The sequence below is a fragment of the Malaclemys terrapin genome, chromosome 17, assembly GCF_027887155.1.
Source record: "Malaclemys terrapin pileata isolate rMalTer1 chromosome 17, rMalTer1.hap1, whole genome shotgun sequence".
NCBI classification, from domain to species: domain Eukaryota; kingdom Metazoa; phylum Chordata; order Testudines; family Emydidae; genus Malaclemys; species Malaclemys terrapin.
In genome coordinates this window covers 6,270,054-6,297,562 of record NC_071521.1, presented here as the reverse complement: position 1 = coordinate 6,297,562, position 27,509 = coordinate 6,270,054, and the positions used below count along the sequence as shown (strand labels likewise).

Genomic DNA, 27,509 nt, shown 5'->3' with positions numbered 1-27,509 from the left:
GCCTGATATTTAATACTGGCAACTATATTTAAGAAGTCAGCAGACATACTAACTAATAAACTTTTTATCACTGTTATTAAGTGAATACATTGTTTACGAAAGAGGTGGCACTCGGCCACTCAGAATACGTCTGTAGTCTGTATCATTCAGAATGTAGCTGTCACAGTTCTTGAGATACCAGTATCTCTAACCTCTTCATGGCCTCCATGAGGGGATGCCACTCAGGCCTCTAGCCATTACCTTTCTTGGGGTGGGAGCCAACGTTCCTTCCCTTCCAGACGGGGAATTTAGGCTAAAATTCCTCTTGCAATTCACTGTGATCACTTCAGCAGGTCTGAGTTTAGTTCACATCTTGTTCTCTCTCAGGGGCTATGACAGTGTTAATCAGTATCCAGCCAGCCTTCATAAATCAAAATATTTATTTGGAACCAAAAGCATTATAGAGAAAACATATCTTGAAAACAACAAACAGCTTATATGCCTGCCTCCCGTACCAGATATCACCCATCTTCAACATGGAGATGCTGGTAGATTTCAAACTCTTTCTGCAGGGTGTGTCCTTCCTGTCACAGCCTGAGGTCAGTTCTTGAGTTCAGTGAGAGTGATCTCCCTCCTGTAGCAGGCTTGGCAGTTCTTTGGTAACCTCTTTCAACCAGTTCAAAGCAGGATAGTCCATTTTCCTCATGTGGTGCCTTTCCAGACTTTGTTTACCTGCCTAGGGATTTACATTAATTATTCCCCAGTAATTTTCGTTCCTGATGATTCATTTATGCTTAGGTGACTTCCACACAGTCACTCCCTTGTCTCAAAAAAATAAATTAACCCCTACCCACATGGCAGAACAATACAAGGGGAGAGAGGGGAAACTGAGTCTCACACTTTTTTCATAAACCCCCCCAGAAGTTTCCCAGTTCTCCACTGCAGCTTTTCATTTGTTTTTAAGTGTACTGTTATCATTATGCAACCATTGTTGTCAGAATAAGCTGGCTTTCTGCTTGATCGGCTCTCTTAAATCGACTGTTTAATCATGTGGGTTATAAGACATAAGGGTCTTCAGGAATTTTTTGAAACATTAGGCTGTCGGGTCTGTATCCAGTTCTGTTTGTTGTGCCGTGTTGCTGTATTTGGTACTAACTTGGGCTAATCTAAAAGCACTGAAGGATACAAACTCTACGGTGTTTATATCTTGTTCAGTTGCTTGTCTATTGGTGGTGGTGAAAATATAGAAATATTTTCCATGATAGTTGCTGCTCTGAGGAAGGGCGGTGTTGATGTCTCATTCACCTCAAATGTGTGCTTTATCCATATCCATCAGTGGGTGACTGACTGTCACAAGACCTTCTGTAATTGACTGACTCTTAAATACACTGTGGTGCACAAGGTCTCTCTAGTGGGACTGCTGCATTTGGGGAGAATGTCTAAATTCCATCTTTCTTAATATGGGTTTATTTTCACTTTTATTATTGTCAGTTTCCTTGGCATTGTTCCTCATCAAAGATACTTCTGTTAAACAAAAGGTTTTTTCCCCCTCACAGCCTGTTGTTCTCTACTTATATTTAACCATGTAGAGAAGTCGCAAGTTGTGACACCAGCAATTTGCTTGTTGACAAGGTCAGGGTTATGATTTCTCTAGATGGAGAAATTGGGCTGGGAGGCAGAAAGTTCTTACTCAAACACAAGATAACTTTTTATGCAATTGTGCTTCATTTGTCTAGTCTCTGAACTAGTGGCATAAAATTGCTGTTCTAAAATTAGAGTACTGTGGAAGCCATTAAACTTGACATTCACCATACTAGGCACTGCACTGTATAGTCCTGCACTTGGAATAGGAGATACTGCAATCACTGTGGAATTGCAGATTATGAGGTTTGAATAGTGCCCACTATATATCCGTTTTACCTTAATGACTGGTGAGCAAATGGGTGAAAGAAAGCTGCCTCGATTTTTAACACTATATATGTGTTTTAGAGCTAAGCTGTACATGGCTGACCTTGAATCAGGATTGCATTACCTGCTCAGGGTAGAGCTTGCCACTCACAAGACGCTTGAGGGAGCTGAGCTAAAGACCTTCAAGGATTTTGTTACAGTCATTGCCAAGGTATACACTTCTAATCTTTGATTACATTCACTTGACTCTTACAAATATAATGTAAAATTTGCTATTTGACAGAATATTTTATGCTTCTGAAAATGTCTTTCAGAGTGCCCTTAAAAATGTACATGTTTTGGTTACTACGGTATCTTCGTTATAGAAATTCTGTTATGCTTCTGTGGATAAACCTGAAGGATTAAAATGCTCTTTGTTCCAGTGCATGACTCAGAATAAAATAAGGATTCTGGTTGTCCCAGGCTTGCAGGGCAGACCTGTGAAAATTGGGATGGTTGCTCAGATTTTTCTGGATAGGTAATGATTGTAACTGAGCATAGATTATTTCCCCCATACAAACACCCCCTCACTCTGGATTCTTGGAATTTCTTAAAGTAACTTTAAAATTGTTGTGCCTATGTGACCACATACAGTGTTTAGAAAATTAGGTTGGACTTCTAACGATACAGCTGACTTTAATCAAGATTTTTTGAACATCGCAGATGAGCCCCATATTTCAAAGACTCTAAACAGGGTCACCTCTTGGGTGCTGTGAGGATAAACCCTTCAATGTTTGAGGGATAATATGCTCAGATATTGTGACGATGATGGGAGTTTAGCTGCTGCTTTGTTTTGGACTTATTTGTCCTAAAGTTTAGACATTTTTAAAGTGAGTCTGACATGAAGAAAAGGTGACTTGGAAAAATTCTAATATTTTAACCGTTAAAAGTGACTCCGTTAAACATGAGCTGCAGTGTCTCTCCATATTTCATTACCAAGTAATTAACAGATTGTATTTGTTTGTAAACAAGACAAATCAATGGCTGGTTAGAGGAACAATAAGAGTTATATAACATTTCCAAGAGTCTGGCATTATGTGAAAATCAGTCAGACAGGTTCTTACCCCCTATGACAGTCAGAGGTCAGAAATCTCTAGCTGGCCTCATTTCCTTTAAGAAAGTGTAGTGCTAATCTGTCCATCATATTATCCCTCAAACAGCCTCTGTTCCTCCTGATGGAGCCTGGCCAGCTAATGTCATTTATTTTCCTGGCTATTAGTGAATAAATGGGGAATGCTCTCTTCTAGGCAGCAGAAGGGTTTTTTCTTTTGTATTTTTTTAACACTTTTAAAAAACCATTTCTCTTCTGATATTTCACATTTTATTCACAATTCTGATTTCTTTCCTGTATGGTTCTTTATACCAAAGGACTTCAGAAAATATAGCATACTGCATTGATGCATAGTTTCTATGAGATGCATTTGAGGTTTTGTTTTTAAGACCTTAACTCCTTTTTAAACTAAATATTTTGTGATCAGTTAATAAAAACATCTGTGTGAACTTAGATTTTTAGGACTTTGTACACTAGCCTCATTTCTGAAGAAGAGATTTACAGTGCTGCTAAGTCACTAAAGTCTGCGCTCCCATCTCCTGCTCAGGGATTTTCATTGTTGTAGGATTAGTTTCTTGGCTATTTGTTTCAGAGTAACAGCCGTGTTAGTCTGTATCTGCAAAAAGAAGAACAGGAGTACTTGTGGCACCTTAGAGACTAACAAATTTATTAGAGCATAAGCTTTCGTGGACTACAGCCCACTTCTTCGGATGCATATGCATCCGAAGAAGTGGGCTGTAGTCCACGAAAGCTTATGCTCTAATAAATTTGTTAGTCTCTAAGGTGCCACAAGTACTCCTGTTCTTCTTTTGGCTATTTGTGCAACTTGCAGTAGCCCTTTCTTTCGAATCCTCCATAAGACTGATACCTATCTCAGATCCCCTATTATAAGTGCAGCTAAAATGGGGTTCACATGCCATATGCTTCTTTGTTTCCCCTGACGTTTGCACTGGTCAGCTTTACTTTGGGAAGGTGTTATAACTTTAAGTGCATAGATATATCTGTCATATACAGTATCAGTATTTCAGTTGTGTACAGTTTACTCCTATTACGGTAGTTTATAGGAACCCCAAATCAAGGGTTAGGGCTCTTTGTGCTCGGTGTTATGCAGATAGCAAAGAAAACAGTTGCTGCTCAAGAGTTTTTCATTAAACCAATTAAGAAAGCTCTGGGCTGGGGGAGGAGACAGAAGAGTAGAGCACACACTGGACCATGAATCAAGTAGTTGGAAGGAACCAGTTATCTGCCAGGACGTATCTTATAAACAATTGAACAGTTACTGCAGAATGAATTTTCATTGCTATAGCATCTCCCATCGTAACGTTCTCTACATATCTGATAAAGCAGATACAGGGACAACTTCTCCTGCTGCTACCTTTGGAACGGTTTAACAGAGAGCAATTCTGCTTCCTGTCCTAAGCTGTTGTGTATAGACTCCCAGATGCAGTTGAAACAGCCTGAGGCATTTAAGTATGCAAAGTGTATGTACCCAAATTGAAACTGATCTGGACCAGTTGGATTGGGACCTGTATTCCTCATAAATAATACTGAAAAGCACCACTGGAAGCAACTCTCTTTACAACTCCTCAAAGACAGCAGTATGGTGGAGTTTCTTGTCCTCCGTCTGTGTCGCTGACGGGAAATTTGCATCCAAAGTGTTGTGTCTTTACTTGTGGTTGAGGTCTTTGGTGCTATATGCAGCATAGTCGGAGCAGTTTACAAGTTTATGCATCATTGTCCAGAGCTGATTTTTTTAAATAAAGGTCAGTTCTCAAAAGAGAACTGAAAAGCTTTTGGAAATTAAAACTCCCCAAACTGTAATAACATGAAAGTAGACTTACAAATTACAATATATTTCCAATTTTAGAAGTGACATTACATCTCCAATAAAGTAGGGTCAGATTGAGTCAAAAGTTTGATGGGAAATCTCCACGGTTTTGTAGGAAGCATTGTGACACTCTTCCACTTACGTCAATATTGAACCACTGCTCTGGCATTATTATTATTTTATTTGTATTAGGGGCTGGTATCATTCAGGAGAGGTGTGAAAACGAGGTCCTGAACATTAAAAGTCTTCGGGAAGTGCCTGTCATAATTCCATCTTGAGTGTATTCCGCCAAGCTAAATTCTTCCTGCAGTTTGGATACAATTTCCTTCATGTTCTATCCTAAACTGCTGTATTATGTTTGTGTGTGCTGTAAAATACCAGCTGCATTTCAGTGGTGAGCAAAGTATGTGTACAGATGTTAAATTAATGCAAAAAGGGTATTTACTGAAAAATATAATAAGTGATTAATTCCAATTGTATGTAACAAAAAATCTAGTATGGCAAGTTTAATTAAAGCTTTTAAGAAGTAAAAACATTTAAAAATATGAATTGGTCTCACCGTAATGAGTGCTTTAAAATCTATGGGTACTTTCTTATTTCCATTAGTTATTTCCTGGCCGTCAGCCCGTGGTGAAGTTGTTAGAGACCTTGCAAGAGTGGCTGGTGAGCCTTCCATTAGACAAAATCCCTTATGATGCTATCCTAGATCTGGTCAACAACAAAATGCGGGTAAGCTGTTACTAGTTTCCAGCATAAAGTACAGAATTAGTAAAGGATAAGGTTCTGTATAAATCCAAGACACCACTTACTGATGCCTCCCTCAAGCATAATGCAGTTATAAGAAGGTTAAAATGGAAATAAAGTGAATTCGTTAACCAGAAAAAAATCCCCATGAAGGAACTTAAATGAGAGACATGTAGTACAGTGCAGCCCAGCACAGTCCCTGTGTATGAACGTGCCGTCACTGATGTTACAGTTCTTTCCTTTGCATGCTCAGGTAACTCAGTGTCTCTGATGAAAATGTTTGCTCAATATCTTTTAAAAAGAGACACATGCACACACAAAATATGAACATTGCCTTTCTGGCAGAGAAGGGCAGGATGAGACTGTTCAGCACAAATCAATTCCACGCATTTATTGTATGTTGAAACACACCTCCCTCTTTATTTCCTTCTCCTCTGATGAATGGGATTTTTAGGACTTTGAATTGGACCAGTTATTGCCAGCACTGTGATTGTCCTGAAGGCTAGAGTTTAAAAGCTGGCAAAGTTAGCCATTGTGATTTTACATAAGTTTCTGAAAAATTTTCAGAAACTTATTAATATACTGACCTAGAACAGGTGTTGAAGAGAATAAAAAAAAATTTTGTCTAGTGTTTTTTATAAAGAATCTTACAAATTAGGATGCCTAATATTTTCCATCACACTAATTTATAGCGTTTAAGAGAAAAGTATTATGTCCTGCTTTAATGCTTACACAAAAAGATATTTAATAACAATGCATTAGAATAGCCCAGACTACTTAAATTCCAAGTTCCTTTAAACATGAATTTAATAGCTTCAACTTAATACACCGTCACAAATGGATCATCTTTATTTTAAATTAGGATCTACTGTCATTAACTGTAATGTTAACTAATACATTTGGAGGCTGATCCTGGAATGTGCTGAGTGTCTGTGGAGTACTGGGTACCCTCAGTTCCCTTTCATTTCAGTGGGAATTGAGAACGTCATCTTGCAGGTTTGGGCCATTCTGATCTGAACTGAGCATTTCATTAAACTGCCTTTTTTTTGCAAGGTGCTAGCTGGGAAAATACATGAACTAAGGCTATGTCAGTGTAGACAGTGGTGTGCAGAGTACACCGTGAAAGGCAGGCTGTGTCAACACTTGTCACTGCAGTGTGTAGCTGCACGCCATGGGGACCAGCCAAAGCCTTTCCCTGCTCCCCCGCACCTTCCGGCTGGAGCATTTCACTGTGGTGGGGAAATGCTCCAGCAGCAGGAAACTACACTACTAAAAATTGCAGCATAGACATGGGGGGAATGGAGAGAGCGATGTAAGGCATGGAACCTGGGGGTTCAGGCATTAAGGACATTTATTCTACTCACCTAAGCTGTGTTCATCATCAACACTGCTGTTGATACCTCTGCTAGCTTGTAATGCAGTGTTTGTACTCCACACACCACTGTCAATGTAGACATACCTTCTATTTAACCAGAAGATAATACTCAACTAAAAGAATGTCCAAACATCAACCTGTAATATCCGCATTGTACATGTTTGGCTGTATAGGCTTGCTTGTCTTAGGCCCTTTTCTGCTAGTCACACATGCGTAAAGGTCTGTTTCTTTTAACTGACTTATTGAAATTACCAGGTAAACACAACAAGAAGAGGTGCACACATACCAGACCTATCTTGTATGTTCAGGAGCAATTAACAGACGTGATAAGTTCAATAGGGAAGTGTCATTTTCAAGTAATCTGGTCCCAGACTGGACACATTTTAAAGAATTTTTTTCTTTTCAGATTTCTGGAATATTTCTCACTAACCACATTCAGTGGGTCGGCTGTCAGGGGAGCAGACCAGAGCTGAGAGGTTATACCTGTTCCCTCTGGAAGCTGTTCCACACCTTAACTGTTCAAGCTGCCGTTCAACCAAAAGCGCTAATCAACACAGGTAAGCAGCAGTTATGCAGGAGAACTAAAGGAGGGGAGATCTTGATGTGGCAAGCTAGCTGTGCATAAATTAGCATAACAAATACTGGATTTGAATAAATCTCTGCTCAGAGATCACACACACAGGCTTTAATAAAAGATGCACTCCAGTTCCATGGAGGACATTGACATCCAAGGCTCAGTTTTTCAGTTCTGGACCAGTAGGGGTCAGGGCATATCTGCCGCAACCCTTCTGGTTGACTCAAGAACTGTATTGAGGGCTCTGAAAGGAGCAATGGCCATCTCTTCTCTCCTGCAGGAGTGGTTAAGTAAGGTCTGTGGCCTTGAAGATGGGGGAAAAATGAAACACAGATCAGTGGGAATGTCTTTGAAACACTGAACTGATATTTCTCCCAATTAAGTTGGGGGGAGGATGGTATGCAAATCTGTTTGTTAGGATAGATCATATCCTATATTTTTTTTAAAATGTGAATTAGTAGTGCAGCTCAACTAGTTATAAAGCAAAATAATTGGTCATGAACCAATTCATGTAATTTTATAGATACTAAATCATAGGACTGAATAATTATTTCGATTGCATTTTCATATTGTAGGTCAACCATGAAAGTTTGTGCCCAGAAGTGATCTTTCTTCTTTAATAGCAGACACACCAAATAATTAGTTGTCTTTTACAACCACGGGGGGGGGGGGGGTATGAAAATTTGGTATTCTTCATATTTAAGAAGCTTGTATGCATTGTTGGTCAGATGTACATTTTATTTCCATCATAGTTCGAAGAATGAATTATTGATGCTAAAATGAAATTTTCTAAATCATTTTGTATTTGACAGGACAGTATTTTATTTCTGCTCTGTTGTATTTTAAAAATACTTGCGCTGATTATAATGTCAAAGCAATGTAATGGAAGAGTTCTAGAAATGTTATAGCAAATGGATAAATTATGGAATACCTTTCAAATCATCTCTTCAGGAATAGGGCAAGAATAATCTGAGGTTGCCCCAATTTTAGTTGGGTAGTTTCCAATTAATTTCCCTTAATTATGGCCCCAAATGCTCTGTATGCTAAAAATCCACTTTGGTTTCCATCAGTCAGGAGGGACTATTTAGTGATAAGAATATGGAGGTTTGTACCTTTTGCGGATATACCTGTTTGAGAAAGACTTTGTAAAACAATTGGACAACTAGTTTAGGCAGAGCCAGGCTCTAGGAAGCCTGTGTGGAATAACCCTGTGTCCAGATTGGTGGATTGGAGTCGCAAGAAATGTCCTTGAAAGATAAAATTCCAGGAAGAATGTCACCACGTGGCCAACGTCAGAAACTGGTTTAATTTTTTCCAGTTGCCGTTTGTAACAGGCCAGGTTTTCTTAAATAAATAAATAAATAAAAAGCCTCTGTGGTTGAACTCACAAATTATAGGCACAATTTTTTGTGCTGCATTATTTGCAGACACAATTAAGGTTGCTTAATTGTCATAGCTTGACTCCATCTACAAATTGGGTAGTTCAGCATCTAACTAGCGGTACTTGTACATTTATACTTGTGGAAAGACAGGTTGAATCCCTTTTAGAAGTTAACACCAACAATGCCTAGTGAAGAGCACACCGTAGAGAGGCACGTTGGATGGCACTGCACTGACAGCCGGTATTACTTACACCTCCCGGTGCTCTTCGTTCACTCATTCCACTTGCCACAAAAATGCTGTAGTTTAGCAGTATGATTTTTTATTTTTGTTGTTCTGCATAATTTAACTATGCAAAATTGCATCTTAAATTGCTTATTGCAAGTGTGTTTTCAAAGCAGGCAGAAATGTAAAGTGTACTCTAGAACCTGAAAAATCTTCAGTACACTTAACTATCAATTTAAAACGGGGCAGATATTTGATGATCACTTCTTATGGCGAAAGAATTGGGTCAGTCTGAGACTGTCGGATTATGTCTTGGGAGGTTTTCCTCTCCTTATTGCTTGTTTAAATCCCATCTACTAAAAAGCATGATGCACTCCCTAATCCTTCCCACCACAGGTAGGGTTTTATGATTCTTGTCCACTTTAAAGATTAGGGTTACCCTGAATTGCAGTAGTTTGGGAGGAAAGAGAAAAGAAGGATTACGTGATGATACATGGCAGATGTTAATAGAAGATCTATCTCTGGGCTGATAAAAGAAAAACAAACAAAATGAGCCATTTTGCGTTTGGATTTTTTATTTTTTAAAAGCAACAGTATTTTCTTGGTAGTTCTAGTTACTTGTAGAGTCTGTTAGCTAAAGTGAATTTGCTCTCGTTTTCCTAACAGATCATTTCCTTCAATATATATTTGCAGACACATTGTTAAACCGTTGAGCTGTGTAGTCTGATCCTGCAACAGGATCCTGTAAAGGAATCTAGTGGAATCATAGTGCTTAAAATCATTGCAAGAATTCAGTCCTGCAAATCCTTAGTTATATGAGCTGCCGTGTTGAGATGATGGGGCTATTCGCATGAGTAAATATTGCACGTGTAAGGTTTTGCAGGATGAGGTCCTATATTTGTTTTATTGATAACATCCAAATTTTCTCAAGAATCTGTAAATCAATAAATCACAAGAAACACTCAAAAGATGAACATTGTGACACTTGAGATTTCAAGGAGGTAGAATTTTAAGAGTTAATGCATATGGTTAAATCTGCGTGTGATTCTTTGCTCCTATGTAAAGGGGCTGAGTTTGCCAATAATCTGAAGAATAGTATAAACTGTGTTTGTTTAAAACAATTAAAAGATCAATCTTTAAAATACTGTTGCTTAGTAATAGTTTTGTTTTGCCTGAAATTCATGTTGGCTTTCTAAAATTATTTTTCAGCGGTTCTTTTAATACTCACATTTAATCTGCTTTAATCTCAGTTGGTTTTTTTTATTTATACATGTCTGTTCAATCACAGATATTGAATGTCTGAGTAGAGATTGTTCACCATTTATTACTTCTCTTTGGTTTCAAATCACTTCTTTTCATGTTTGAGCTTTCATGTTTACAGCATAATGCTGCTGTTTTGTTGCCTACATGTGTTTTATGAATAGACTCTTGTGCATGTGTTTCTGGAGTACATGAACAGTTAATATTTTTAATAGCTTGTGCTAACAATTTTTCCAGTGAACAATGCAGGAGGTTATAGATGCACTACAGAACTGTTTTGAAATTAAAGTACTTCAAATATAATTATATTTAACATTAGTCAATGTAAATAAAATGTTGCATATGCTGTAATCAATTATGGTAGAACCTTACTGTATCTCATCCCATTGTAGATTGTTGAATTTTTGTTCAGCTACAGTAGTTGCTAATTCAGTCCATCAAGGAAGCTACATCACAAAATGTACTACATTTGGCAAAGGTTTTTACGTCAATTATTTACGATAATTCATAGTATACTAGTAAATATACTACAGTATGTTTTACAAGAGAAGTTACGTACTAGTCAGACATCTCTACGCTACTCTGCAATTAAATCTTAGCCGAGTGCTCTTACAGTACTTCTCAGACTACAGGCCCACTGTATACAGTCATAACGGCAGGATAAGGCTCTTCGTTTGCAGAGGTCTTTGCAGTTTTTCTGCACTACATAATAATGCGCTCTCGTATCTTCAGCATGGGCGTGTAAACACTGTGAACCAATAGTCATGATTCTACCAGAAAATCATTCCAAAATTCTGATTTTTATAAGTGTTACTTAAGTAAAGTCACTGTATTAAATATACATATATGTATGCCTTTGTGTTCTGTAAATGTAGTGAGAATGCGATATTTGTGTTCCTCAAACTTACAGAAAATATTAATGAAAGGTGAGAGGCAGATTGTGGCTACAGAGACATCTTTACCTGTTTGAGGGGTTTTGCTGTTTGGGGTTTTTTTTTTAAATGAGGTCACCCAACATTATAGTATTTGAGCTCAAATTTAATATTGAATTGACATTGGGTGTTCATTCAGTCATTGAAAGAGGTCTTAGAGTATACTCTATTGTTGTAAAAATCACTTGCTATATAAAGAAACTACAGTTGGCTTCACAGTGCCAAATCTTACTCTGTGACTTGAGCGTCTGAAAAAAGTGTTTTAGCATCTGTGCTGCACATAGATCTTGTAGCTGCCTTTCTTTTCTGTATTGGCAAAATATCCTTTGAAAGGGGAAATAAGTGAACGCCACTGATTAGCTTTCGATACTATATATAATGTTATCCTTCCTGCATTCAGTTCACCTTTGTAAAGTCAAATATCTTTAACGCTCTGTGTCTGTCTAGTATTTGTTTACAACAAGGTTTTATTTGTATAAATAGCTATTTTTATTAGGCAGTAGAACTATTTATGCAAAACTGTTCACTGTCCACCTCAGTTGTGATTCGCTGAGGTGCAGTTGCTGTGTGAGCTCACTTGTACGATGGATATCCACATAAAGGAACATCTGTAAAATAAAACCAACATTCTAAATTTTGAAATGCTAGCATCATTGTGCGGAACCAACAGGGGGCAACATTTCCTTCTCTTTTTCCCCCATGATCCATTTTTATTTTGGTTTGCTATGTATCTTGCTTGTGCAGGTGGAAAAATGTTGGAAGCTGTGTTTGTTCAGGTGCTGCTAACAGGGACCCATTGCTCTTTCCAGGTTTTGAGGATAATCCCCAAGTGGTCCTACAGATCATGCGGAGGTATATTCAGCACTTTTTTGGGTGCAAGGCTTGTACTCAGCATTTTGAAGAGATGGCTAAAGAATCCATGGATTCCGTGAAAACCCTAGACCAGGCTGTTCTCTGGCTGTGGGAGAAGCACAATGTAGTGAATGACAGGCTTGCAGGTATGGCAGATCTGGCATAGGAACACATACCAAAGCTAGCTTTGGTCTGGTGACTATGATGATAGTACTGTTATACAATGTAATTTGAATGAATAGTGGTCTTACTTCTGGGGGTGTTCAAAAGTTATTACTTTAACTGATCACAGCGCACATTTCCAATTCCAACAGAAATAACGCTGAGTGAGTAAAACTTCCATTTAAGGCACACCGCTCTTCAGGTCACAATGGTTCAGGATACAATAATGTGTGTGTGGTGGAGGCTCCATTGTTCTCAAGAGCATCAGTTTTTCTGAAGTTCCACCTGCTGCGTGATGAGATGATTCTTCCAGAATGTGTTTCAAACCCTGTTTGAAACTGAGCAATGCAGCTTAACTACTTACTAATCTGTGAACGAGAATAATTACAATTCTTTCCAGAATGTTTTAGATCACCATGAAAACCTGTTTTCATTTTGTTCTAGCTGGGAATACAAAAATCACTAGAGAAATGTAATTGAGAAGATGATCATAATGGAACAGAATTCTGTTCCTTGGTGTAGAATGGTTTAAACTATGCATAAATCAATAACTGAATAAACTAAAATTATTCTTCAAATATGATTTGTTTCCCTATAGAGCTTTTGTTATAACAATTGGACTAAAACACCATGAAACTATTAGGTTGTATTTAATCCATTGTGTTGCACTGGTGTCCTATAACTAAAAGCACTAAAGAAAATTGGTTTCTATTTGCACTTAGTACCTGTCTGCTGTTATGGATTAGTGTATGTAACATTACTTACAATTCAAATGTACAACATTGTGTTTATTTTCTGGGTAAGCTGCATTCCCAAGATATGTGAAGTTTTAAATATTGTTTTGAATACAAACATTTTGTCTTGTGCCTCTAAGTAGGAGAAGCACGCAACATAGTAGATAAAATTTCCCCGTAATGCATGTTACCAATGTATGATGGGGTAAAGGGAAAAATTGGAGTCTTTTTCTTCACGATAGGTTGCTAAGTATTGTCAAGATAGAATATAATATTTTAGAAAAAAATATTTTCTTCTTGGAGAGTTCACTAAGATGCTGGTTTGAGTAATGCAACAATTGGTCAAAGTCCCTTCTAGTACAGATTTTGAACGTGCATTGCAAATAATGCCAAATTATATGTGCTAAATTTGTTAAAATCTGTTTTCTCTTTCGGACTGTAATTTAGGATTAATTTATAGTTTGTGGTGGTTTGTAGGAACTTTACAACTCTCTAAAAGCCACTTAGTGAATTCTACAAATAGTTATTTCCTGTTGTGTATTATCATAGTTCTGTGAAATTTTTGAACAATAAATGTATTGACACTGTAGCCATGTTAGTTTTTTCAACCAGATAAAGGTTTTTGTTTTAAAATACCTCAACTGAAATTTAAGGAGTTTATTCTAGAGCAGACAAAGTCCAACACTAGCTATGGAAGACAGCTACCACCAATTAAGACAAAATGATGGCTGCTGCTATGAGAAATTGAAACACTAAAATTGAACCCAGTCCAAGAGAAACGCTTATACGTTTAAAAGTTATCAAGCAAACTGAAACATTTTAAATCTATAAAAACCATCATCAAAGTACTGAAAATGGTTTGCTATGGTAGTAAAACACGCTTCTGAAATAAGCAGGGTAAGGATGGAATTGTTGCGAGTATCTATAGAAACTTGTAAATATATTTACAAGACTTTGGCCTTGAAGCATCTTGCCGAAAACTAGGCTTCAGGACTACATAGTACTGTGCACAGAAGAGCAGTTCATTTTGAGCCATAACTTAAATTAACTCCTGGAAATGCATTTGATTGAGTGGTTTTTATCATTGCTAAAACTGTAGCATTTGTGAACTGCTCTCCTGTTACAGGGAGACTGTCATAATGTAATGTTTGTGTCCTCCAAGAAAAAAGCAGTAACTCAGAATATGAAAATTAACATTTCAACAAAGAAGGCTTTGTATTGATTTCAAAATTCATTCTTGATCATTCTTAGATTAGTATAAACATGTTGACTGTGGCTTTTTAAGTGTGGCTTTTATTGTTTCCTTAAACTAAGCTTACTACTTGCATTAAATGGAAAGCAGTCTCCTCAGTTTCAGATGAGCAGATGCATAGATTACATTCTTTTGTCCATTTGTATTTTCTCTTTTTCCTTCCTTAGGTGATCTGAGTGAAGATCCAAAATTCCCTAAAGTTCAGTGGCCAACTCCAGACCTCTGTCCCGAGTGCCACGATGAAATGAAAGGGTTACACAGCTGGGATGAGGCCCAAGTGCTACAGTTCTTGAAGCATCACTATCACAGTGAAAATATTCTATATAAATACACGGAAGGCCAGGTTAACGTTAATGAAATAGAAGTTGGGGATGTGAGAGAGAGAAAAGACAAAAATTTACCCAAGAAAACAAGTGGAAACAAAGAAGACAAGATCCTGGATCAAAAAAATGTGTTGGATTCAAAATCTAAGGCCTTAGATAAATTAATAGCAAATAACGGACCTGTCAGAGATAGAAGTAAAAATGCAATCGAATCCGTTATCCATAAAGAGACCAAGCCGTCTGTGTCCTTCTTAGGGATTGGATTTTCTAACATAGACATGAGTCTATGTGTTGTACTTTATGTAGCATCATCCTTATTTTTAATGATAATGTACTTTTTTTTCCGAATGAGGTCCAAACGGTGGAAGGTGAGGTATTATCGTCCGGGTGTGTAGAACTTACCAGAAACGACATTTTCCTTGTAAGTGGCTGATCAGTACCAGACGCAGCTTTAATATTTATGATCAGGGATTTTATACACAGTATTGTTTCAAAACCCTCCTCCCCGGCTCCCAACTCATTTCACCAGTGTTCTCGCTTAGTGCTGTAGAGCGTGCTCTAGGAATCTCAATATTGTCTAGTATCCAGGTCCGTAGAACTGACTTAGTGTTTACTAAAGGAGAAAGATTGAACTTTTCCATTAACATATCATTACGTACTGTTTGCATCATTTACTGGTCTCTAATGTGAGGAATTGCACAATGTAATTAGTTACTCCAGGTTTTGGAAAGAAACTGAATACTATTGTGTGTGTGTTCTGACACAGCCTTTTAATTTTATCCTGAGTTGACTTAATAATCTACCTGTCCACCCGCTGCTCATTGTGTGAGATCTTGTTGTTGCCTTTAGAGAAGCAAGAATTTTGATTTTTTTTCCCAGAGGAAGAAAAAGTGTATTTGAATAAACTTTACAAATGTATTATGTTTTTTAAAAAATGAATGTTTTTCTCCATTACATTCTTGTAGTTGGAAGCCATAAGTGTCCAAATACAATTCCTCCCTCTCCCCTTAGTTCCAACCAAGGGACTATGCACTTCCAGGAAGCTCGGCCTGGGGTATTTGGATGATCTGAATAGTGTACAAGAGGCCTGATTCTGATCTTGCGTAGGGCAATGTCCATTCAAAAGGAACCCTGTTGACGTCAATGGAGTTACACCATTGTAAGTGAGAGCAGAACCAGGCCCAATCTTTTTGCCTGCCCCGCTATTCCAAGCTTAAGCAGAGCATTAAATAACCCACTCTATTTGCTAATTTATTAAGTAGGGAAGTAACTAAGGAATAGTTAGGGGAAATACCCTACTGTTGAATTACGCTATTGGAAGCCACTTCTCATGAACTCTAGTAAAGTGAAACTCCGTGCCTGGTCAAATAGACTGAAAGTCCTGATTGGTTTTGGTGGGCCAATACAAATTGCAGTTCTGGTTACAGTGAACTTCTTACAACATTGTGACACACACAAAAAAACCTTCAGTCTAAAGGGTTCCACAATGTAAGCATTTCATTTAGAAATCTCCCATTCTGAGCCTGCGAGGTGGTGAGGAGTCTTTGCTCACAATTGTAAAGTTTTCTGGTGCTACAAAACTATGAGTGATTCAAGACAGTCTCCTTATGCATGTTCCTTCTGCTAGTGCATTCCACTGTTTGGATTAAAAAACAACAAAATAAGAATGGCCATTCTGGGTCAGTCCAGTGGTCCTCTACTCCAGTCTCCTGTCTTCTGACAGTGGCCAGTACCAGATGCTTCAGAAGGAATGAACAGAACTGGGCAATTATCAAGTGATCATCCAGTCCCACTTTCTGGCAGTCAAAGGTTTAGGGACACCCAGAGCATGAGTTGCGTCCCTTACTATCTTGGCTAATAACCATTGATGGACCGATCCTCCAGGAACTTATCTACTTCTTTTTTTAACCCAGTTATATTTTTGGCCTTCATAACATCCCCTGGCAACGAATTGCACAGGTTGACTGCATTATGTGAAGAAATCCGTCCTTATGTTTGTTTTTACACCTGCTGCTTATTAATTTCATTGGAGTGACCCCTGGTTCTAAACAGACATTTAGTTGCAATTGTGCTCATCACTTTTACTCCAGTATGGGTCGTGGCAGCTTTTTGGAACATAGAAATTGCCATTCCAGATCAGACTACTGGTCCATCTGTCGAGTATTCTGACTGTGGCTGGTGCCAGATGCTTCAGAGGAAGGCATAAGAAGCCACGAAGCGAACAGTTACAAAATTACCAGCCCAATGTAGAAGTTTCCTGATTTCAGCTGTCAGTGGATGGTTTATGGCATGGAGCATGAGGTTTACAATCCTATCTAGTGTAATTCTTGGTGTTCTTCTCATCCATATGTCTAATCTTTTTTTAAACCTGCCACGCTCTAGCCTCAATGTTTTCCTTTGGCATTGAGTTCTGCAAATCAATTATGTTGTGTAAAAAGGTATTTCCTTATATCAGTGTTAAAGTGAACTGTCAATTTCACTGAATGTCCCCTTGCTCTTGTATTATGAGAGGGGGAATAAACAGCTCCAGGCTAATTCAATCATTTATTCCTTCATTTGGTTAATTATTCTGTGTACTTCTGTAATGTCCCCTTCTGATTTCCACTGCAAGCCCTATTATAAAGTTAAAACTTAGCACATTCGTCTCAACAAGGACAGAATTTTTTTTTTATTTATTAACAAGTGGAAAATATAGGGATGTGTGTGTCAAACCGCAGCTTTGTGTAATTTGAAAAGAAGGCAAAGGATTATTCAAAGAAAGCCAATGCAAAGGGACTAGCAGTAACTATTGCCTATTTCCAATAACCACTTCAAGAAATTTACTCTGCATACATTTGCATGTGTCTAAAAATGCCTAAATCTGCATTCACACGACAAGCGCTCATGTTTTTCTTAAGCTGCCTCAGGGCTAAAGTTTATGTGCAAAGCCTGAATAAATGGGCTTTGCATGAGTGACAAACCCCATCTCTATACCTGGAGCTAGAGGGTTGGAATTCTGCATTCTGTCCACTGCCTGGGCCCCTTGGCAGTGTGTTGAGGTAGCAGAGGCTGCCGTAGGATGATGGTTTTATGCTTGGGGCGTCTGTGAAGTTGTAAGAATTTCCGCCGAAATGGATGTGAAGAAGCAGCCATGACGATTTCACGTCAGTCTGCATTTTTCTAAGTAAATGGATGTTTTTAAAGGCGTGGACCATGATGGACCAAAATGGCTTCCTCCCTCTTTTGTGGGATTGTTAAGAATCCCTGTAAGGTCTTATGGGGCTCATTTTTGAATACTCCGAGAGATGGTGAAACAAGAGTGGAAGTTAACAATTAAGGTTCTCAGTCTGATCAGTGCCATTGTGCTTTGTTATTATAGGGTTTCAAATAGTGGGGGCCCCAAAGGGAGGAGCTTAGTTAGAACAGAGGCCAAAATTTTGGAACTTGGAGGCGTTAAGTCAGGCCCCTAACCAAGTGGCCTGATTTTTTCGGGTGGACTTGACAAAGTGGAGGGAGCTTAGCATCTCTAAAAATGGGGCACCTGACTTGGAAAATGTTGATCAGTCTCAGAGGGATCTTTGAACTTCCTTGTTGCTGTTAGTATCACACATTTTAGTATTAAATAACACTGGCTTATTTTTAACTCTGCTGGATGTGTAGAATTGGGTTCGTTAGTTTTTTGTCTCCTTTTATTTTCATCGGTATATTAATTGAACCAGTCGAGCCAGTGAAGGATCATGGGGATGATTTTGCCCTTAGAACAGCTAGTGGGTGATGCATTTAAGAAAATGTGCTTTGCTCACTATAAATACTGTAAGCTTTCACTCTGCCTTTATGCTGTTTTGAAACCTGGGAAGTGGAACAGATACCCAAACTTCCAGGATAGCTTTTTTTCCGCAAAGAATAGAGAGAGATGTAAACAGAATTTGAATTATCCAATCTTGGTGTTATGGCTAAGTGCTGCCATGTAATTGGTACATAGCTTTCATTTTCATTGGTAGCAATGCCCACCTCACTTGGAAAAGCTGCCCTGAACTTTGGGTTTAGTTATGTAAATCTCAGTTTGTGCTGTTATTGTGTAGGTTTAAACTGACCCGTGTTATTTCCTTTTGTGCATGATGACTGTCACAATGGATTTCCACATTCAGTGCTATAATATGATTTTACTCCTGATTGACTGCGTCTCCAGAAAGTGTTACGTGTCCGTCATGAGATAACGCAATGCTGTTTTGACATGCTGTATTACAAATACCCTGTCATAATCTGGTTATTTCCTTTTATTAAAATACCTTTAAAAGCACCTATTCAATCCAGGAATTTTGATTTTATAATGCGCTAAGTTCCAAAATTTGCAAGGTGAGAGAAATCGATATGTATGGATCATACCAGACTTCCATTTTCAGGAAGGAATTTTGTCCATCGTAACACACTGAAAGGGTTCTGTGCTGTTCAGATATTTTCACATTGAGAACATTAAACTGCAGAAAAAAGTAAAAATAACAAATAAATATAGGGACCTACTAGGTCTAAGGGGGGGAGGGGAAGCTAGTTCCAAGAATGCCAAAATGAAACTATTCCCCTGAGTTCCAATCTAACTGCAAATTGTGTCCGTTTCACGTGACTTCTGTTTAGAACTGGACATTAGTACCATTTTGACAGAAGGTTCAAATGTATTTTCTGTGTCTAAAAATGTTGACTACAAGCTGTTGAGACTGAATATAACCGTTCAATAATTTAAGTGTTTTATTTATTTTTAATTGAATGACTTGAATAAAAGAGAAAGTAGTGGACATGAAAATGTCAGTGTGATACCTCTCTCTAGCAGAGAAAGTGCCCATTTTGTACCAAACTGTAAATGAATGTGCTCATTTAAATAAATAAATTGCAAACATTTTTGGAAAAATGCATTTTGATTCTTTTTCTGGTCAAATCCTTTTTGATCTGGACTTTTAATACAAATTGGGGAATGTTGCAAGAATAACTTGGTTAAAGTCCATTTCAACCAGTAGGGGGCATCATATGTTGTTAAACTTAAGTGTTGGGTTCAGGCCAAATATTTTTAAAAGTGTAATACTTTGAATTTCCAAATTCACTTCCCCTCAGCCCCCACCCCCTAACTTCATAAAGCATTAATGTAAATGGCATATTGGTGAAGCTGTGTCTAGTGGGGATGAAAAACTATTGTCTGTATTTCACTTTGTTTCATGGTTCTCTTTGAGCTAAGACAAAGGAGTGTATCTAATAGACAAAGTATTTGCTTCCTCGCTGCTGCTGATCTTGTGGGCTGTGATTACACTAGACATTTGTTAATTTCTCACCAGTGCATGTCCTCATGGTGGCAACAATGGGCATGCTAAAGTTGACCCTGCCACCACCGTTTAACCCTGCTCAAATCAATTCTGGGCAACACTGTTGAATGTGCTGAAGAGGGTGCTGACAGGAAGACTCCTACACAAGGGCTACTATCAGTGGGAAATTTTAAGGAAAAAATTGGTTGTAGACAAGCACTTCCAAGTCCCAAACGTCCTTACAGAAAGGCGTGTTCACTCATTGTAGCGTGTGACCCTGGCTAGTAGGCATAGGGTTTGCTCACTAGCTGTTTGGAGGTCAGACCCCCCCCCCCCCCGGGAAACCCCTCAAGTGCTGTGGAGCGATCCTGTCCTGCTTGTTGAAGTAGAATTCCCTCCTGCCCCAACTCACAAAGTAACAAATGGTGCCTCCTTTTAAAATAGGGGCTGGGAGTAATCTGTGGAAGTCTTATTTCAGTACCAGTTAAACTGATTGAAACTGTAATTTAAAACAGTTATAAAACCTATAGTGTTACATATTTGTTACCATAGGGACAAACCAGCACAGCTTCTGTAAAGAAAAATTCTGCCTCTAATATTAAAGGAGAATATGTTGACATAATTTATTTGGACTTATAAAAGCCTTTGACAAACTCCATAAGAGAATTAAGGAAACTAAGTTCCCCTGGTCAGAAAACGAATAGATGGTCAATTTTCATCAGGGTGGAAAATTAAAGGGGGTTGTCCCAAGGATCTGTACTAGGACTTGTTTCATATGGACGGTGGGAGGCGTCTAAAATTGCAAATACGATGTAGGTGAATCAAAACGAGATGACTAAGGACCTCCCCAAAGTGCTGTTACGGCCAAGGTGGGGTTCAGAATGAGCTCCCACCACCTATAAAAAGCAGTGGGTGAGGGGATATTTTTATTGGACCAACTTCTGTTGGCAAGAGCTCCGTGTAGCTCGAAAACTCGTGTGTCTCTCACCCACCTCGTCTCTCTCTAATATCCTGGGACGGACACGGCTACAGCAACACGGCGGATAGAAGAAGGTGGGAAGAAAGTGGGTGTACATTTAGTCTAATGGGGGAAAGGCCCTCTCATTGCAGTGTGTGTGTCAGCGATGCCAACAAATACACTATAGTTCTTAGCATAAGGTGACTGTTGAGCAAGCAGTTTCCTTCTTTTTGTAGCAAGTTACCAAAGGGCAGTAGTAGATACTGGTTATAAAGAGGGGTAAGGCTGGCCTGTATGCTTCTGCGCCAGAGACTACTGCAAACAGTGGGAGGGCATTTCAGCCTTAACCCAGAAGTTCACCCACCTCAAGCAGGGCAGCCTTGAGCCAGTAGGATTTCCGGTGGCCAGTCTTTGAACAGTGGTTCTCAACCAGGGGTACGCAGAGGTCTTCCAAGGGGTAGCTCAACTCATCTAGCTATTGGCCTAATTTTACAATAGGCCACAAAAAGCACTAGTGAAGTCACTACGAACAAATTTCATACAGACAATGAGAAAGCAAGCAATTTGTCAGTTACAGTGTGCTGTGACACTTTTGTGTTTTTATATCTGATTTTGTAAGCAAGTAGTTTCTAACTGAGGTGAAACTTGGGGGTACACTAGACAAATCAGACCCCTGAAAGGGGTAAAGTAGTCTGGAAAGCTTGAGACCCACTGCTCTAGAGGGGCAGGGGAACTAGTAGGCAGAGCAAAGCCTTGCTGGTCCCTGCAAGGGCGGCAGTCAGGCAGCCTTCGGTGGCATGCCTGCAGGAGGTCTGCCAGTCCCACGTATTAGGTGGCAATTCGACGGTGGGTACACCGGAGCCGCGGGAAGGCAGCCTGCCTGCCGTGCTTGGGGCAGCAAAAAAGCTAGAGCCGCCCCTGCCACCATAAGAGAAATTTCACAAAGAGACAGATTTTGAAATGAAACTATTAGGATGGAAGTCAAAATCCATGGGGTGGCTGACTACATCCAGGAAGTGCAACTTTGCTGCTTCACACCCACCGGGAGCATGAACAAAGGGGACCTGGTGAAGAGAGCAGGGCAGGTGAGGGTTGTAGGAAAAAGACCATGAGGAAAACCAAGGAAGAGATGGATGGATTGCACCCAAGAAGATAGTAAGCAGGTGGCCCTCAGCGCTGCCTTGGATAGATGAGGGTGGTGGGTGCTTACACAACAACCTGACCTCAATCAATGGGATATGCAGGGCCACTGAGAGCAGGTTCGGGCCCCGATGGAAAAAAAATGTGGGGGCCCCCCAGCAAGGGTGGACTGGCTAAACAGGGCCAACAAGAGGGGGGAAGCTGGGCCTTGGGCCCCCTTCCAGACCGCCAGGTCCCGGTAATTTGTACCGGCTCTCCCCTTCCCCCCGCCCCCGTCGGCTCTGGGGATAAGTGACAAGAAGAGAAAAACATGAGGGACTTCAGTGGAACCTTAAAAAACCTTGGTGGAGGGGGAGCATGATGGGGGATGAAATCTAACTGTTCCTTCCAATCTGCATTACTTTGCATTTGTCAATTTGAAGTGTTCATATACTTTGCTGGGTGCTAAAAATAATGACTCACTCTAACCCTGGGTTGTATTACAGCAGTGCCTAGAGGACCCAAACAGGATCAGGGCCCTATTGTGCTAGGCACTATTCAAACATGAATTGAAAGAATCCCTGCCCTGAAGAGCATCCACACTAAATAGACAGACAAAGGCGAGTAGGGTAAACAGAGGTGAAGCACCTTGCCCTTGGTTAGTGGCAGACATGAGAATAGAACTTATATTGGCTGGTTCCCACTCCAAAGCCTTAGTCACTAGCCCATTGTGAAAAACGTAAAACTCTGCTTAGTGTGCAGTGGTAATCAAAGCAAATAATGTTTAGGGTATAAGAAACCTGCATCAGCCCCTACACCTGCCTCTTGACAGAGACCAGGCTGAAGGGAGGGGGGAAAGGATGGCCAAAATTCCAATGCAAAGGAGCCCAGAGAGAGACTGAAGAAATTTCTGCCTCTGAAGCAGAAAATTGGGGAGCCATGTCTGTGCATTCCACCAGGTGCATGTGCAGAGGGTGCTGACAGAACAACTGCCTGGAGCCCAGGAGGAAAAAAGGATCTCTTTTCTACAACCAAGACTTGAAAAGAAAACCAGCAGTTACCAAACCCGAAGCCAAAATTATTGGTAAAAAAATAACCCCTGGGACTCACTGCCCCAGGATATCACTGGGGGTAAGAAAGGATCAGACACGGATATGGGCAAGGAAAGCAGCCCCAATTTCACTAAATAGCCAGGACTGTGGCTCCTCAGGTGCCACTCCCCCTTCCCTCCACCCTTTCACCGTTTCTGCTCACACCTTGCGCCTTCTCTCATCCTGCACCTTGGAGAGTTAAGGAGCAGGTATGCTGGGCCTTTAATCACAATCAGCTAAGAGCCCTGGATGGATGCCCAGTTGGTAGAAATCCACTTTTATTTGAGCAGGCAGCCTCCTTTCATAAGTGCACGAGGCCCAGTCTCCTTGTGTGCCTTGCAGGGTAAACTGCACAAAGGTGGGCAGGATCGAGGCTTCTCACCCAAATGTATGTCAAGGGCCATCCTTCGAGCCCTCTGATTTCTGCCCTGGGCACAAGAGCGGCATAGAACATGTCTCATTTCAATCCTGTGAAGCTATTTCCCTGCTCTTGGAACCAGGCAGTAATTTAATCAGCAAACATTTCCACCCACAAGAGTGAGGCTGGACTTGAAGCATCTTTTCTGCTCAGCTCCTCACCTGCCTCATTACTGACCATTAATTTACTTACCAGGCTTCTGACTTACTAAACAGCTAATGTACTTTAGCTGTCCAGGTTGTGTTCCCTAAATGGTGACATGCTGTACCACCGCCGAGGATTGGGTTCCTTCCACCTGATAGCAGCAGCGCAGTGACCCACTCAGCTCTAAATCTGCTAGCCACGCTGAAAAGGCAGAGAGCTCCCACCTGCCCGGCTGAGTGTGTTCTCTGGTGACTGACAGCCCAGTGCTCAAAGCCATAATGAACAGTTAAGACTGTTAGTGGAGGAGACAGCTGGAGTCAAAGTCAATGCAACCCTGACTGACACTTGCCAGGGGGTGGGGCGGGGAGGAAAATGAATCTTTCTTAAGGTTGGGGGCTTCCCGGATTTGGTATTTATCTGTAAAAAGAAGAACAGGATTACTTGTGGCACCTTAGAGACTAACAAATGCATCCGAAGAAGTGGGCTGTAGTCCACGAAAGCTTATGCTCTAATAATTTGTTAGTCTCTACGGTGCCACAAGTACTCCTGTTCTTCTTTTTGCGGATACAGACTAACACGGCTGTTACTCTGAATCCTGTATTTATCTGTGATTGTCCTAGGGACAAAAGCAGGTGGTTACACTTTTTTTTTTAAATAATCTGATGTTTTAGTATTTTTCTTGAAGAAAAAAAAAAACAAGCAAATGCAATGGAGATGTCCAAATTAAACCCACCCGCCGTGATTCCTGGCCTCAAGACAAAGCCATGCAAACATGCAAGTCAATTGGCTTTATGTTTCTGTTAGCTGTAATTTACCAACGAATTATTACACTGAGATTGCCTTTACAGAGGTGCTGGAACGAGAGGTGTTGCTGCACCCTCTGGCTTAAAGTGGGTGTCATCATATCCTAGGTTTACGGTTTGGTTCAGTGGCTCTCAGCGCCCCTGTGCCTTTATCTGACCAATTTTGTGCCAGCCTCCCCATTGTCTGGAGAAACACTTTCTGGTAGCTGGTCCTAGGTATGCCCCTTAGAGCTCGTCTCTCTCCTACCCTCCCCCCCCCACCACACACACACAGGAGGTACCCACTGCATCTGGCCATGACTCATTCATGTGCCCAGAGCACTACTTGAGCAGAGCTGTTAACTAGTGAATATTAACTCTGGCTGCTCGAAACAAAATTCTGACCATGATTTTTTCTCCCCTATTAGCCTCTTTTCACTGTAAATCTAAACGGACCTGTCTAGTCTATAACCTGTTTTCCGTGGGAAATCTATTCACTATTTATTAGTTTATACAGCCGGGTGGAAAACAAAGTTAATTGGAGAAATTTGAGTCCTGCTACTAGCAAGGCTGGGTCGGCTGTTTAAAACGGAAAGTTGCCTACAGAAAAGCAGCTGCAAACAAAGCAAGTGTCTGGTTTCATAATTAATAATGAATGCTAAAGGCCAGGGAAGGGTTTTATCCACTGAAATATACCCGGGGTGCTACGTCACCGAAGGAGTTTTACCTAGTGAATTGTATCCAAAATGGAAGCGTCTCCTTGCAAAACAAGCCTTCTCCTGCTTGGACCTGCAAAAAGCCACGTGCCTCGGGGACGGGGCTCGCTGGGAAGAGTTTTGCATCGGCCAATACAGATCAGTCAAACCCCAAACTTCGCGGGAAAGGATCCGTTTTCATTCCCCATTTTAAAAACCTGAACACCCCGGTGTGACCCTTCCGCACCAACCAACCAACCAACCAGGGTCAGCTCTTCAGATCAGGGGGACATTGTCAATTGATAGTAATAAAAATAAAAGAAATGACAAATTCTGAAACCCAGCTTTGAACAGCTGGAAGAGAAGCTAAACGGGTTGCCATTGGAAGGCCCCGTTTTGACGAACCGGCTCTGATTCGATTTCATTCTCCGCACGGGAACATTTTCAAGATTTCGTTTTTTCTTCACGATTTGGGAAAAAATAAACGGCACTTGCCTAGAGCTAGTGGGATTCCTGGGGCATCATACATGACAAATGCCGAGAAGTCCCCCACTAGCCCCTTTCTCTTTAAAAAAACCTTTCCTGTTTGGTTGTTTGGTTTGGTTGTTCGGCGAGGAAAAGCAACATCCGCAGGAAAATGCTCTTTGCCCATTGACCTTTTGGGGAACAAACTATTAATTGTAACTAGATCTGAGCACAGCAGGGAGAGCTTTCGCTAGAATATACCCTGCCGCCTGGAACTAAACCCAGGGCCCAGCGCTGTGCCAGCCGCGGTCTCATTCCTTGGGGCAGGTCTGGCGTTTGTCTACACAGAGCAGACCTGGCTGGGTGGGGGGCTTTTCCCAGGGCAGTGCCCCTCTCTCTCGCTCAGGGACTGGCGCCCCCGTCGTTTGATCCCTGAGAACAAATTTATCCACCCTCTTGGCCTTCCTGACTGTGGGCAACTTCTGTGCAATAAAACCGGGGCAGCCTAGCAGAGCCGCTCCCTTAGTCAAGGTGAATTCAGTTCGATTCCTCTCTCCTTTCTATTTCATTAGCTCTCCCCGATAATTAAAGCGGAACACGGAGGGGGGGGGGTTGCTGTGGTTGACAGGGCTCAGTGGGTGGGTTACAGCAACAGGGAAACGGGCTGCTTTGTCCCTGGCGATGAACTCGGTGCCTTTTCATCATGGATTTTCGCGACCCGTTGGGTAGTCGGAACCTTTCCGCGAATATAGAGAGACGGAATCTGTAACCAGCGCTGGTTATGGCGCAGCTGGGGAGCGGGCTGTGGTCTCCTGCAAAGCTCCTTTGCTCCTTGCAGCTGCCCGGCAGATCTCAAGCCCTCACCCAGCTCCGGTGTTTTCACACACACACACACACACACCCGGGACACGAAGGAGAAACGAGATTCCTCGCGCGGGGCACATCGCAGCGTGGTTCAGCCTCGCGGACATACTTCGTGGGGGGAGTCTCTGGTGTTGGCCCCTCTCTTGTCCCCGGGTGTGACTTTGGAAAAGCAACTCGAACATATGTGCTTGCAGGCTGCCTGCCTTAAGCCGCTGTTATTAATTTGTAATCCTCTCAAAGCAGGAGGTAAAGGGATTCATTCAGATTAACCGGCTCACAGTAACAACCATAATTATCAGCCCCTGATGGTGGGGGGGAACACAATCACACACACACACCCCTTCTGTTTGGGTTAAACACGACGGTCCAAACGGAGAGGTGTGAAACACACCACGCCACGTGCCTGGGACCCGAGGGGAGATTCCCGAACAGAAGAGCACGGGGTTGGTGTGTGTGTGGGGGGGTGTCTATCGGTCCTGCCCAGGCTCAGAGGACAGACGAGCCCGTGACCTATATCCGCGGGGAGAGCAGAGTGACCCAGCTCCAGGCTGATGCTGGAAAACAAAACAAGAAAGCCTGGAGTGAGCAGCGAGGGTCTCCTCGACCAAACCCAGCCAAGGGCGAGTCCACGGGGCTATAGAATCGCCCGAAGGTCCATTTGCCCTGGGCTAGATTTGCCTTGGACTCTTTGCAAAGTTTCCTTCCCTGATCTGTCCCCAGGTGCCTACGCGTATGCCGGCCTTGCGGGACTCTGCCGGCCACCCGTGGTCACTTTCCTTCCCGGGTCCCGCGGACGCTGCAAAGGCGTGTCTGCACTTGGGCTTTTCTTTCCCCAGGCCTCTGCTGGAAATTAAGCTAATTAAAAGGCCCCCAGCTCGAAAGCCCGGAGGGGGACTCAGGAGGGCCAGGCGCAAGTCTTCACACCAACACTTGGCTAAATCAGCGTTTCAAAGCGCATTAGCTTCCCAAATTCATTAACTAATTAGAAAAACAAACCATCCACATTGAACCAGCAAAGCTCCCGGGGACTGGGGGGGGTTTCCAGCTTCCGAAAGGGAAAGGGAAAAGGCAACTTTCCTTGGGGGAGG

General features: G+C 41.2%; 1 protein-coding gene across 2 annotated transcripts in view; it reads left to right on the top strand.

The window, feature by feature from the left end:
- QSOX2 (quiescin sulfhydryl oxidase 2) overlaps nucleotides 1–19,490 on the top strand; it is a 40,445-nt gene extending 20,955 nt beyond the window's left edge. For both annotated transcript variants that reach the window (XM_054007538.1, XM_054007537.1), the window contains exons 8-12: nucleotides 1,969–2,098; nucleotides 5,412–5,534; nucleotides 7,331–7,481; nucleotides 12,105–12,293; nucleotides 14,463–19,490. In XM_054007538.1, coding sequence (XP_053863513.1) covers nucleotides 1,969–2,098; nucleotides 5,412–5,534; nucleotides 7,331–7,481; nucleotides 12,105–12,293; nucleotides 14,463–15,013 — 1,144 coding nt within the window. In that variant the 3' untranslated portion in view covers nucleotides 15,014–19,490. The remainder of the gene's footprint in view (nucleotides 1–1,968; nucleotides 2,099–5,411; nucleotides 5,535–7,330; nucleotides 7,482–12,104; nucleotides 12,294–14,462) is intronic.
- The last annotated feature ends 8,019 nt before the right edge of the window (nucleotides 19,491–27,509 follow it).